The sequence below is a fragment of the Plecotus auritus genome (assembly GCF_963455305.1).
Source record: "Plecotus auritus genome assembly, chromosome: 7".
Lineage (NCBI taxonomy): Eukaryota > Metazoa > Chordata > Mammalia > Chiroptera > Vespertilionidae > Plecotus > Plecotus auritus.
Genome location: NC_137774.1, coordinates 152,795,341 through 152,810,610, shown reverse-complemented (window position 1 = coordinate 152,810,610; position 15,270 = coordinate 152,795,341). Strand labels below are relative to the sequence as shown.

At 40.0% G+C, this 15,270-nt stretch overlaps 1 protein-coding gene across 7 annotated transcripts in view; it reads right to left on the bottom strand.

The window, feature by feature from the left end:
- The window catches only part of DROSHA (drosha ribonuclease III), a 124,030-nt gene that overhangs the window by 71,699 nt on the left and 37,061 nt on the right, over positions 1-15,270 (bottom strand). For all 7 annotated transcript variants that reach the window (XM_080680454.1, XM_080680455.1, XM_080680458.1 and 4 more), the window contains 3 exons: positions 10,488-10,559; positions 8,589-8,670; positions 7,397-7,471 (listed from right to left, as the gene is read on the bottom strand). In XM_080680454.1, the coding sequence (XP_080536580.1) occupies positions 7,397-7,471; positions 8,589-8,670; positions 10,488-10,559 (229 nt within the window). The remainder of the gene's footprint in view (positions 1-7,396; positions 7,472-8,588; positions 8,671-10,487; positions 10,560-15,270) is intronic.

The window sequence follows — 15,270 nt, the reverse complement described above, 5'->3', positions numbered from 1 at the left end:
AAATGATAAAAGCCTCCATTTGTAAGGTGTGAATATAAAAAAAGGTGTCTCTCTAAATAAATTTAAAACCATCTAGCATGAAGAACCACAGCTTACAATATACAGAACTTAAATATTTTATCATTCTTTCTAGGTAAGAGACGAAAGCTCTTTAGCAGTTTTGTTATTATCTTAAGGAAATTCTAAGCTTTTGAGATATTTATGGATGTTTTCAGCTTATTGTGCGATGGTCTAATTTTTTGGTGCTAATGTGCTACACCTGCCGTGATGAATAGTCCTAAAGAGTCTGTACTAATATCATGAAGATCATTATGGAGTTAGTACATGGAAAAATAGCAAGTATTCTGAGACTTATGGAGCACGTATTACTAAGTACAGAAGGTAAAAACAACAAAGGAGAATTAAAGTACTTTGGAAAAAGCCAATTAATCTGGTACTTGATGAACCAAAGACTCATTTAATGTGAGCATTAATTTCCAGTGCTCAGGTTTCTGGCTTCTCTTTGGACTTAGCTGCTTGACCAATATGTGTAACACCTTATACACCTTTTCTTGACTTAGACCTACCCAAAGAAAGGACAAGAGCCCTGAGAGTTTAGAGGACAATGAGTACCCTCCCCAGGTCACAAAATATTCTAGAAGCCTCAGTATGAGGCCAACACTTCATGGAGAATAAGGAAACCAAGATGGTGGGGATAGGTGGGCACAAATGAGTGTCCTATTTGTGCTAGAGGAGTTAGATACCCAAGGAACTGGGGCTACCAGAAAATGAAAAAAGATAAAAAATTTTCATACAAGTTGCTGTGGGCTAAAGCTTGGATAGGCCTACACATCTGAGAAAGAAGAAAATGAGTATCAAGATTTCTCTCTGGTGTGTGGGGGGTTTTTTAACCTCAGATGCTACTCTGAAACTAGATGACATTGCTGTTACAGAGCTACTATATATAGACATCCTGCATTCATTCATTCATTAACCTAAATATTTATCTATTCATCCAACAAATCGTTATTGAGCACCTACTATGAAACAGGCACTCTTCTAGACACTGGAAACAGAGTCTCCATGTCACTTTTACTTGACACACAAAGGTTATTTCCCAATTTAGGAGAACACTCACAAGATAAAGAAGGTCACCACATGCTCACCAGAATGCTTCTACCTAGCCTGGGCACAAAGCTGCCAACAAGCCCTAGCCGGTATAGATCAGTGGATAGAGTGTCGGCCCACAGACTGAAGGGTCCTGGGTTCCATTTTGGTCAAGGGCATGTACTTCGATTGCAAGGTGGATCCCCAGCCCTGGTCAGGGCACGGGTGGGAGGCAACCAATTGATGTATCATCCATGTTTCTCTCTCTGTGTCTCTTTCCATCCCTTCCACTGTCTCTAAAAGTCAATGGAAAAATATTCTCGGGTGAGGATTAACACACACACACACACTCAGACACACACACACACACACACACACACACACACACACACACAAAGCTGCCAACGAGGCAGGAGAGTTTTACAGCAGCATAGAAACTAGAAATACTTTTCTTAAAAAAAATACACACATCGGGTGCAAAGTCAGTCATGCTCAAGGAGAAAGTGTAAATCCATGTTGAAATCTGCTAAATATTTAAAATAGCACCTAAAACCTAAAAAGACAGATATTTACCACTGTGAAAAAATGTAGAAACCCAGAGCAGATAACCTAAGGAGGGGGACTGAAGCACTGCTCCGGGGTCAGTAATGAGGTGCAATCCTTATGGATTAACAAGAGAAGGTAGACAAGAGAATCCTGCCAGAACCCGTGCAAGGGCTGTATCCTCATACCCAGCCCAGCAAAAAAGACCCTCATAAATATTTGAGAAGTGACTTTCTGAAGCAGATAAATAACAAGGCCACTTGCGCACAGACTGCCATGAATTTACTAATGTTAATGAATTGGCTCTTTTGGTTTGTCTGCTTTGCTACATGTTTATGTTGGGGATTTATGGAACGGTGTCACCGAGGGCTAAGAAGCCATTTTTATCTCTCTGGCTGAGATAAATAGGACACGATACAAATGAGAAGTGAGAGTGGGTATGCTAAGGTTAGCAGGCGCTGTGCCAGCACTGAGACTGGAGCCGTGACAACGGGTCATTATTCGAAAAGAACTGGAGTTTGTGTTTCAGGGAATGAATCTGGACAGTCATTAATGAACTGACAGACTTTATAACTGTTTCTTAGAGACCAATCCTCTCCATTTATGTTGTCTGATTATTTATACTGTTATTTGCGGGGGAGGGCAATTTGTTAGGGAATTTGTATTAAGAATATGGCTGGTTACACAAGTGCTTCTCAACAGTCTAACACTCAATTTTAACAAACACAAACACGCCTTCCTCCTTCCCTACACTATGTCCCCTGTGTATTCCTGCTAAGAAGCCTTTAAATAATCTTGTCTAAAAATCTGTATTAACAGGTATTTTCTAAACTTTCCAAATACAAAGTTATACTATGACAAGGGGCCCGGTGCACAAAATTTGTGCACTGGCGGCGGGGGGAGGGGGGGGGTAGTTCCCTCAGCCCAGCCTGCCCCCTCTCACAGACTGGGAGCCCTCAGGGGATGTCCTACCGATGGCTTAGGCCTCCCTCTGCGGGAGGCGACCGAGCTGATCTGGGGAAGGGGCCAGCCCCATCACCCCACTGCTGCAGCCACTACCAGCCACCACAGCCGCCAAGGTGTTTTCATCAACACGGACTCGTCCCTTCACCATGAAAAAATGACAACTTTCTTTAGGCATTTTCAAGATGTGTCTTTCATAGGATATGATATTTCTTTCTTTCTTTTTGTTTTATCCTCACCTGAGGATATGTTTCCATTGATTTTTAGAGAGTGTGGAAGAGAGAGGTAAAGACAGAGAGAAACATCAATGTGAGAGGGACACTTTGATTGGTTGCCTCCCGCATGAGCCCTGACCTGGGAGCCGGCCAGGGAGGAGCCTGCAACCTAGGTACATGCCCTTGATCAGAATCGAACCCGGACCCTACGGTCGGCAGGCCAAGGCATTATCCACTGCCTAGGGCAGGATATGACATTTCTTAGCCCTCCAGCAGTGGACCTTCATGTTTTCCTCCAGGAGTGAGGTGGAAAAACTTTAGATCACCTTTTTGGATTCTTATTACCAAAGTTACCAAGAACATTACCAATGGTGTACAGGGAGCTTAGCCAATGAGCCGTCAGAAAAGGTGTTTCCTCTGCAGCTCAAGTGCAGAGGCAGGACTGCTGGCAAGCCGAGGTTGGCACATCCCCCCGTCTCCGGGACTGCTCAAGCTTCCACTGCGGCTTGGGCAGGGCCCCCCCAGCTCTGCTCAGGCCTCCGCCGTGGTTTGGGCAGGGCCCCCCGGCTCTGCTCAGGCCCTGCTCAAGCCTTTGCCACCCTGACCCCAGCCGCTTGGTGCCAAGGCCCGTGGGCCAGGAATGGCCAGGGGCATTCTGAGACCCTGGCCGCTCAGGGCCTATCGCGGGCCTACAGACTCTGAGTGGCCTGGGTCCCGAGGGTGTTCCCGGGACCCAGGCCGCTGGGCGCCTGCGTATGCAAATTAATCCGCCAACTTTGTCAGGTTAATTTGCGTACTTACTCCTGATTGGCTGGTGGGCATCACGAAGGTACAGTAAATTTGCATCTTTCTCTTTTATTAGTGTAGATATTACCTCAATTGATGTTTTTTTTTCAAACTATGCTTGTCTCCCTGGGAATATTGAGATACACTCCCACCCGCTGGCCCTCTGTCAGCCACAACTGAGAACTACTTCTCCAGGGTGGGGGCAATTTCCAACAATCAGTCTGCTAGATAATCAATTTGCAAAACTGATTCAGGATTTCCAAAGCTTTACTACAGCAATGATACAAGCAATGAACAGGCTTTCCTGTACATGCAGCCTTCCTATCTTGAAGCCCCAGCCCCAGCTACAGTCAAATAAAACCTTAAACAGGCTCTAGGAGAGTTCATTTTAACTGTCTGACTGCAACAGGTAGAAGATATGGATAGAAAAAAAAAAAAATGTGAAAAAAATTTAATTTCAATCAACCGGTTATTCTATGGTTTAACTTCTGGAAAAATGACCTTCATTGAATAATCCTTGATTTAAACTATAAGCTTAATTTTGGACAAGTCTATAGAAAGCAACTGAGATAGCTGTTTTCAAAACAGGCAAACTGAAAAACTGAAGAAAAAATATGATGCCTAAAAAACTTTCTATCAGAGATAATAAGCTGATATAAATGAAAAGCAAAGAGAACAAGAGGACCATGAAATACCTGAAATTTATGAAAGTTGCTCATTCTCAGAGTAGTGCAAGTAAAATGCAAATGGTAACAATGAGATGACCTTTTGCCTATTAGACAAACTATAAAAGACGAGTATTATTCAGTGTTGGCAGATGTATAGAAAATAGGTACTGTTAAAAATGTTGGTTACAACTACAAATTATGTAGTTTTTAGCGAGAACTTGGCCAATATCTTTCCAAATTTAAATGTGCATATTGTTGTAACAAATCATTTCATGTCTAGGAGTCTACTTTATAGAATCATTGACATAAACGCAAAAGGATAGATGCAAAAGACAATTCCTGAAGTATTTTTGCAATGGGGAAAAAAATAGCGATCTCCAAAATATTCTTCACTAGAAGAACTGTCAAAAAAAATTAATGTCAGTTCATACTATGGAATTCTATGAGTTTTAAAGAATGGGGCAATGTATTTACATGGAGGATGTCTAAAATAGGTGAGTAAAAAGGCAAGTTGCATTACATGTTGTTAGCCCACTGAAACAAAAAAGCATTAATTTCCCCTACACAGGTTAAAACAACTACAAATCAAACCACTTACAGCACCTACTCATTTTTACACATCTAGAGAGGGGTGCTCATTTTTTACAGTATACACATTTGTACTGTTTGTCACACACACGTGCACACACACACACCCCAAGTCACCCAATTGAAGGCAGAGAAAACACTTCAATTCACTTCAATGGTCTTTTCAATAAATGGTGCTGGATCAATTGGATTTCCATAATGAAATCTGCAAGTTTCTCTAGTATATTTTCAAAGGGAAGTCTAATGAAAAAGTGTATCTTGCTTGAAAAACAAATCAACAGATCTTCTTTTAATGATAACATAAAATTTATCCCTAAATAGTTATGGAAAACATTTTGTGAGAGTTAAAATCCCACTAAGTAAATATCTAATGTAAGATTTTTCTTTAAGATGCTTTTAAAACTGTCCACTTTGTCTTAGAGATTTGCTTGGTCATAAAATGTCTAGAGGCAGACAGTTACTGAAAGAAAAGGCTTTTCAACAAACTCACTGTAACACCATTTTATAATAAGTTCACTGTTAACGTGCCATTATAAAATCAAAGATGCACTCACTTGAAACAAAAAAAAAGGACTTCTCAATAAAACAAAACCAGATGTACAAAGGGGAAAAGCTTTTTAATACATTTCCAAACAAAAAAAAAAATAATTATAACACTGAAAACATGAGCAACACTATTCTAAAATAAAAATAAGTCATTGTGACTGAATGTCTGGACTGAGGAAAGGACAAAATCCTGAGGACAAATCTAAGTTAGAATGAATGGACAAGAAACAAAAGCTGCAAAGGGATGCATTAGAGCTCAGAGAAAAGTTAAGGGTAGCTCAGCAGAGATACAAGGTCAAGGGCCCAGGCACCATTTTCAGGAGGAGACTAAAACAAGCAGGTCCCCTGGATTTGGTCTTTGGGAGGCTGGCTTTTTATTTTTTCTTTAAATATGTTTATATTGATTTTAGAGAAAGGAAGTGAGAGGGAGAGAGAGATAGAAACAACACCTCCCGCTGGGGATCGAGGCCACAACCGAGGCATGTACCATGACCTGGAATTGAACCAGTGACCTATTGGTGCATGGGCTGATGCTCAACCAATGAACTACACTGGCTGGGCTAGGAGGCTGGCTTTGACATCAGCAGCAGTAGCAGGGTGGGGATGGGCTACGGGGGCTAGGTGCCATAGCAAAAAAAGGTGTGGCTGGACCAGGGTCTGACAGGCTCTAGGGCAGTTGTCGGCAAACTCATTAGTCAACAGAGCCAAATATCAACAGTGCAACAATTAAAATTTCTTTTGAGAGCCAAATTTTTTAAACTTAAACTTCTTCTAACGCCACTTCAAAATAGACTCGCCCAGGCCGTGGTATTTTGTGGAAGAGCCACACTCAAGGGGCCAAAGAGCCTCATGTGGCTCACAAGCCGCAGTTTGCCGACCACGGCTCTAGGGTAAGTTCCAAGGCCTGGGGAGGAAGGCTTCCTGCCCAGAGGACAGCAGGCATGAGGAGGAGCACATGAGCCTAAGACTAAACTTATGAAACTATGGATATGTAGACCGGGCTGAAAGTTTACATGCTAAAAAGCTGAACAGCTGAAATTGTAGATCACAGATTTATTGCAGCTGCCATACCTTTTCACCAATATCACTGAGCGGCACACATATAAGGGAAAAAAGGCAAATGGTGGAGTTGACATTTCCATGAAAGATGGTGGTTAGCATAAGGCACTGAGGCCCCTAGAGCCGAGAGACAGAAGTCAGAGCACAGAACTTAATTGAGGAAGCAAAGAAAGGTGACTATGCAGAGAGCAAAACAAAGATTCAAGTGGAAGCAAAAAAAATAAGGGCATGCATGGCCAGAAGTATGAGCATATCACTGGAAATACCAGTGAAGGAGAAACCAGAATGAGACCTAGGGATGATTCCTTTAGGATGGTGAAGACTTTGTAAACAAAAAGGCACCCAAAGATTTCATTACAAACCCACCATTTTTAAAAACACCAAATATAATGCCATATCTCATAGCTAGACTCTTAAAAGTTTTTTTCAAAGACAGTTAAAATATTGCTTAAAAAAACATGTCATATACTTATATTTTTTAATTGAGAAAATAAATTGTTTTTTTCACTGTAAAATAAGTAGAAGTCTATGTCAAAAAAATAGAAAAAAAGCACTGTAATACCACTACCTTAATACAGCTACTATTGCAGTAATTTTTGGCAGTTATAGTCAGATTGTATATAAAATGTTATAGTTATTGTTTTCCAATTAACTCTTTGCATTTTTAAGCCACATGCATATTTCCAAATTAATTTTAACACGTGATATTTTATCAATTGAAATTTCAAATTTTATCCATCAATTCTCCCATTGCTCATCTAATTTGGGGCTACCATAAATTACGTAAGGGTACACATATAATTTTACATTTTTATTCCTGACCCAGAAGCAGAAAATTACCAGTGTTTGTGGTGGGAAAGTTGCCCGAAAGACTGAAAGGAGAATGGCAGGCTTATTTTCAGACACAATTTTCACGGGTCACAGACAAGCCAAAAGATTTACCTGGAAGAAATCTTACAAAACGTGGCATGAAATGAAATCTTGGGCAGCAGGGTGGGCTGTCTTCAAACAGAGGACCTAAAGCAAACAAGTGGAAAGATAAGAAAAAAATTAATAAAAACAGGCTTAGAAAACAAATACTGCAACCTAATTCCTAAGATTCATTATAATGACAAACACCACTAGAAGTAGGGGCATAAAAATAAAAAAATAAAAAAACCACTCTTCTTCTTGTACATCAGTCCTAAGGTAACCACCACAAACATCCCAGGAAGACTGAAGCGAGGAGACTACCAATGTAAAGAGGAGAATGAAAGCCGAGGACATGTGCTTCATGGTATACTAGAGGCCCGGTGCACGAATTCATGCACAGGTGGGGTGCAGCCAGCCCACCCCAATTGGGGCAATCAAGCTGGGCCAGCCAGGAGGGGCCGTGGGTGGTTGGCAGGCTGGCCCCGCCCCTGGTAGAACTCCCGGTCGAAGGGACAATTTGCATATTAGCCTTTTATTGTATAGGAGGATATGGGAAAACTATTTTTAGAAATTCAAAACATAAAAAGATTTTTGTTATAACTGAACTACTGCATGATATAATATGCTTGTGTTTTAATTCCTTTCCATTTTAATCAATAGGACTGGAGAAAAATAGAAATACTACTAAAAACTTGGTTTGAAAAGCCATTCATCAATACACAGTTTAGAAAATAAATAACTGTCTGCTGGAATGAAGACACCTCCAAAGAGTAACTATTATCCAAGATCCAAGGACCAGGTGCCGAATAGATGTAGCTCGCAGGTTATGAAGTGTGTTCTGAGGTCAAAGCAAAGTTCTGTTTTGATAAACTGTAATCTTGGAAGTTCATATTACAGTAAAGTTCAATAGATTTAAAATATTAACTAATGAGGTTTTTCCCAATGCACATAAATCAAGGTAATTACTTATAATAACTGATACCATCTTCTTACATATCTGTTAAGAAATGGATAATTGTAATCTTAGGCAATAGACACTGTCAAATTGTATTAAAATAAGACCCATAAGAACTTATTCGTGTCAGATGATAGCAAGCATTCCTATGAATCACACTTTTCCCTGGGTATTTCAAAAAATAAGAGAAATTTCAATTATGCTCCCCCCACCATACACCATAATGTTTTTTATGCATCACACTTTTCTTTAAATCCTATTATTTACCTTTAAGATTCCAGTCATACAATTCCAAAATATCTCTGAATAGGAATAATGAAAAGAGTTCAAGTCCCTTCACACAAAAATTCTGAAAAATAAACCAAAATCAAATTACTATAATTCTGCAAATATATATTAACTGAACGTTCAACTTGATCTAGTCAACTGCCTTAAGAAGTGTCTGTTGAAACTATCCTAAAACCATGGACTTTCCTAAAAAGTTTGACCACCCTCCTACAAAAAAACAGCTCATTGGCTTGAGACACAAATGAAGTAGGCAAGCATGGCTTTAGGTTTCCTAAGGAAATGTGAACCCAGTCCTTCCCGATGTGAAATTAAAACACTAAGTCGTCTTATGAAGGGAGTGAAACCAGAGACATGGAAGCATGGAACAGAGTGCGGAATCTCGGAGGGAAGGTGGGGGAGGGTGAGTGGGTGGGAGGTAATCAACCAAGAACCTTATATTCATGGCCCATGGACACAGATGAGGCCATGATATACAAGGTGGTGAGGCCTGGGGTGGGGGGGACAGACTGGAGCGGGTCAAGGGGGGTGGGGGGGGAATGGGACATATGTAATACTTTCAACAATAAAGAATTATTATTTAAAAAATAAAATAAAATAAAAACGAAGTCGTCTTTATGTCATATTTTTCTAACCCAATTATAAAATCAGAATCTCCTGGGGACTTTTTGTTAATTCAAATCACACACACACACACACACACACACACACACACACACACACACCAGTAGGCTCTGACAGGTTTGTCCCGCTCACCCCACCCCTGCTCCCTGCCATCCCCCAATCACACCCAGAATCATGTTAGAGTGACCATAAACAGAGGTCTTTCATGCCAAAAAAGTTCAAATTCTTAATGAAGGCAAATAAAAGGGCTACGAAAAACTACAAAACTTTGGACCAAAATTTCTCCAGTAAACAAGCTTAACAGATGATATATTTGCAACTAAGACATGTCTCATAATTCTTCCTTCCTATTTGTTTTGCTCAGGGTTCATAAATCACCCTGTGTGAGATAACTCCAGACTCATAAACCTTTACAATAGCAAATGAAGGCTTATGACCTTAAAAATCAAAAGGAAGCAAAAAGCCCTTTTAAGCTAGAGAATGAGGGGGGTGGCCCTTTCTCTTTAATTCTTTTTGAAAGACAGGTAGAATTACCAGGACTTGCTTTGAATGAAATAGGTGCAAACTAAGCATGTATGTCATGCTTATCAATTCCCGCCGGTGCCCGGCTGCCCATGACAGAGCTGCGCTGTTAAACAAGGTTTGCAAGGAGAGCCGGGGACTCAGGAAATCGACCCCAACTGCAACACAAGGTTAAGTGCACAGGCTTGTTTGCTGTCTAGTTGTTATTTCTTAGTGTGATTTGTTGACATCACTAAATTCAAGATCAGGCAATGAATCATTCTGAGATTCACATTAATCTTGCTTTGGAATTTTAAACCTCTTGCATATATTTAGATAAATCTGCTGCTGAGCAGCCGCAATGAAAAACAATTAGGAAAAATATGTAAATATATGGGAAGAAAAATGAACCAAGCACCGATCTTGTCATTGGAGATAATGAATAAGATTATTCCAACAGCTATCAGATTCGGTTTCACTACCCTAATTTCCTCTGATAACAACCAGTAATCAAAATCTGTCCCCTATCCAAAACAAACCAGAAACCAATGTAAAGTTACTATCAGTAGATACAAAACAAGGAGTAATGGATTCAGAAGTTGAAAAATGGCCTGAATTTTAACCTTGTTCCTAGAGCTCCATCTCACTGACCCTTGCAACAGTGACCACAAAACTTTAGGGGTATTCCTGAGGCCAAAGCCAGAGCTGGCCTGGAATAAACAAAAGACAGAGCTGCTAAGCAATCTTCTGCCTTACCTCAGGCATCATCTCTTCGATGAAATGGATCGTGTAGTCTATGTTGAATCTGATCACTTTACACAGTGGAATCTGCAAGAATAAGAAGAGGTTCAGTCTGCAACACCATCCCGGAGGCTCACAATGAGCATGTGTTGGCAACCTGACCCAGAAGACCATGACCCAAATGAGAAAGTTCCACTTAATCTAAGCTGCTCACAATGCTGCAGGCGAGCTTGACCACAACTGCTGGGTTTTCATGGCAGGCGCCCAGCTGGCCCTGCCTCTACAGCCGTGGTCGGCAAACTGCGGCTCGTGAGCCACATGCGGCTCTTTGGCCCCTGGAGTGTGGCTCTTCCACAAAATACCACGGCCTGGGTGAGTCTATTTTGAAGAAGTGGCGTTAGAAGATGTTTAAGTTTAAAAAATTTGGCTCTCAAAAGAAATTTCAATCGTTGTACTGTTGATATTTGGCTCTGTTGACTAATGAGTTTGCCGACCACTGCTCTACAGGAAACCTGCATAATGCTGGTGCTTAATTAACTGTATGAGCAACAACAAAAACATGACAAGAACCCATTAAAACCAACCAAATTGCCTCTAAAGAATTAATAAAACCACTTAAATACTTATTTTTCTCATGTTTTTTTTTTAATCTTTCAAAACTTTGGCTCTTCAGGCAGATCAGGGATAGCAGGCTGACAACTCATCAGTTACAGATTCCTAAGTCACTACGTGCACACAAGTCAAGCTGTCCATCTGGCTCTGGAGCAAAACCAACCGTGGTAATAATCATAATAAAGTATAAGAGTAACAATAGATAGCATTTCCTGAGCCAGGCGCTGTTCTAATGCTTCACATATAGTCACCCATGTAGCCATCCCTGTGAGATAGGCACAACTTATTGTCCCCCTTGTACAGTGGGGAAACTGAGGCAGAGTCATCAGGTACCTTGCCTAAGGTAACCAACCGGTAGCTGGTGAGTTCAGAAATGTTTCTCTACACTCCAGCCAGCTCTAAGCCACTAGAGTATAATACTTCTCATTACCTGTTCTAATACTCAGGGTTCATGTGAAAATGAAGGAAGGCTCATGTTAAATAAATCCACACCTGTCTTGTTTTACCAATGTGTCATCAGACACTAGCCTCGTGTCTAGACATAATAGGTTTTCCTTAAGTATACTTTTGAATGAAGGGAGGAATGAGAAAGGGAGGGTGTGGAGTTACTGCAGTGGTTTGGCTGATTACCTGGGGAAAATAATATTCAGAAGCCCTAGAGATATGTTAAGTCGGTTTTTCTAGGCATTCAATCTGTCTGTCCATAAGACAATTTTATATAAATGTAACCGTTTTTACAAACCATAGCAATCAGAAAGGAACAAATTTTAATTCTACCGAAGGAATGGTAAGAAAAACAAAAATTGTCTTATAATGCCATCTACTGGAAACTTTTTCTCAGAAATAAAATTTAGTTCTTAGGTGCTTTTTCATTTTTTTAAAGGATAATGGCTAATTTGGGTAAAATTCCTAATTTAATAAGAGATCCATATTCAACCTTCTTGTGGTAATAAATGAGTTCTAAGACAACTGAAACAACAGGCTAAAGCCACTAACATTTTAAGGTCTTTTTAGTCCTATATTTAAAAATGATGTGAGAGCTACAAATTTGGGCATCACTCATATTTTGTAAAAACCTACTCTTTGCTAACAATGATGTTTAGGTTCACCCTAAAAGAAGTCACAGCCCCTACCATTTTAAAAGGCAAGGATGTAAACTAAGAAGAACATAGTGCAATGTAACTTGTAGGTACAATTAAAAACAAAAATGCAAATGGAGAGTATAAAGTTCAAAAGGACCAAAGGAGGTAACATTTGAGTTGAGTCTTCAAAGAGGGGCAGAGATTTTCCAGGTCATCCAGAAAAACTAACTTGGAGAAGAGCATGTATTTAGTTTCTAGCAAGACAGAGAAAAGGGAGCCAGAGGAATAACAAGTGATTTAGTTGTTCAGGAATAAAGTGGGTGGAGAGAGAGAAGCAAGGTGTTTCTAGACAGGAAAGTATGGACTATATCAGCGGTCGCCAACCGGTGGTCTGTGAGGTCCGAAAGGCTGGCGACCGCTGGTTTAAGGAAACCTTTGGAGCAGCAGTCGCCAACTGGTGGTCCATGAACCACTGGTGGTCCGTGAGGTCTGAAAGATTGGCGACCACTGAACTATATTATGCAAATTTTACAAACAATGTAAAGGATTCAGGGCTTATCCTATCAATGAGAAGTCCTTCAAGCAGTTTAAGTGAGAGACCATCACAGTTCGCCCTTTGGATGAGTGGCTATGTAAACGGTGTGGGATGGTATGGAAGGGAGCGAGGCAGGAAACCAGAAGACCAGAGTCTACTGAAACAGTACAGGAGCCAAAGGAAGAGAAGACTGGAAAGGAGGGGAATATTTTTAAACATAAGAGATGTTACTGAAATACACAGTGACCATTCTGATGTGGAGGTAAGAAAGAAGAATAGGGAATAATTTCTGGGTTTCTGGCCTAAGTGACCAGACACATCACAATGGCATTAATACCAAGAAATTCATCCCCGAGTTCTCAAACTCAGTCCGTGGGAAAGGTGACGAGTTCGGTTTCCCACAGGTTGAGGATGAGGTATCTAAGGGGACATTAAGGTGAGTATGCCCAATGGACAGTCTGAAGTTGCAGTGTGAAGCACGGAGCCCTATGTCACAGCTAAAAATACCAATTTGGTGGGGATCAGGATACGCATAGGAGGAAAAACCGTGGGTGAGCCTCCATTACTCAGGGAGAGGGTATCCGAAAGAGAAAGGACTAGCGGCCTTGGGAGCAGTAAGGAGCCAGGCAGAGAGCGAGCACAGTGCAACCTGAGTCCTTCTCAGACACACCATTGGGAAGGCAGGATCACCTCTTCCATTCAAACTTTCATCTTCTTTAAGACACAAAGAGAACTTGTCATTTGCCAACATAATCGGAATCTCGATTGATTGGAAGCTTAATTGGCCAAATAATATAAATACGTACCATCATTTCTTAAAACATCTTTGGATACTGGCTGACACTAACTCCTATCTCACCATACCAAAAACAAGCAAGAAACAAACAAACAAAAAAAAACAACTCCTAAAGAAAACACCCCTCTCAAAAATAAAGGTAAGTTTAAAAATAAAAAAATAAAAACTTCCTCAACTCTACTACTTCCAGCCACTAAATGACCAAATCCAGTCCAGTGAGGCTGCTGGAAATGGGAAGCCAATGAAGGCAGGAGGAAATGGCCCTGGGGCTTTATGGTGCTTTTGTGGACAGGATAAGATATTATGCACCTAATGTGTTTATCTTTATAATTTGGTTATATTGTCAAAGCCCTTAATAGCATCAAATATTATAAGTACTAGTAACTGTATTACATAAAAGGGTTAAATTATCCCGGAACGCTCTATACTTAGCCAACAAGGCTTTCCATCCACTTCCATTCAAGTTCTGAAGAGAACTTGTCAGAACTAGATTTGGTTGAGATTCTCACATTACAATCATTTGCATGCCATTCTTCCTGATGTGCTTGCTCTCTCCAACAAGAAAATGAATCAGATCAGTACAGCGATTTAATAATTCCCTTTCTTGGGAGGTTACTTCAAATTCAAGAGGCCTTTGATAGATCTAATTTCTATGAACTGTACAACACTCAGCTTAATACTCAATTTATTTTATCAACATCTCTAACATAAATGATGGGGCTTATCTTCTCATTACAGAGTTAAGTTCTCAAATTTTGAGAACTTGAATATTTTTATATAAAATATATGCAGAAGCCAGGAATTTTTCAGTCCTATATTTTATTTTATGATAACAGTAACAACTGCAATTAATTTAGCATTAACAGCCTCTCAGTGCCTGAGGGATTTTAATAAAGCTTATAGAATCACTGGTCCAAAATCACATAGATATGAAGAATTAGTTTTTAAAAACAAAAAAGAATTAGAAGATGCAAACCCAAGTCTTTCTGACATATTTTCCAAAATAAGAACTTCAATATTTATTGTATGCCAAGCACTGTATGATAAACACTTTTCATGTTTCATCTCATTTTTTTTACAAAAGCCTATTGCTAAAACTAATACCTCTATCTTAAGATAAGAAAGGCTTATAAAGACTGAAATGTCAAATCCTACAGATAGTAAGAGGAATTCAATAATGTTTAAAACTTTGGTCTCTCTGAAGCCAAACTGCTTTCCTTCTTTAATGAAGGTGATCCTAAAAGTTAAAGTAAGATCTACACTATTCTAGGGAATTAAAAAATAAGATGGTAGATATTTTAAAATATTTTCATGGCGACTAAATTATTTGTATTTGCAAATCCTTTGAAGGGCAAAAAAGAGAGAAGTGCAATAGGAAGGGGAAGTTGGACTAGAGGACTTCTAAAAGCCTTTCCTACTCTAAGACTAGGAGATTTAGTGTCACAAAAGGTCTGAGTGTTCTAAGACATTTAAAAAAAAAGACAACAGCCCTGGCCAGTGTGCCTCAGTTGGTAGAACACTGTCCCACGCACAGAAAGGTTGCTGGTTCGATTTCCGGTCGGGGCACAGGCCCAGGTTGTGCTTCTGTCCCCAGTCGGGGTGCTTACGGGAGGCAACCCATCAATGTTTCCCTCTCACATCAATGTTTCTCTCTCTCTTCCAAAAAAAAAAATAATTTTTTAAAAAATATATTTACAAAGACAACAAAACCATCAAAATTCAAAAACCTCCTAATGCCTTTTCATATAGATTATTTAAGAATAGTCCAATATA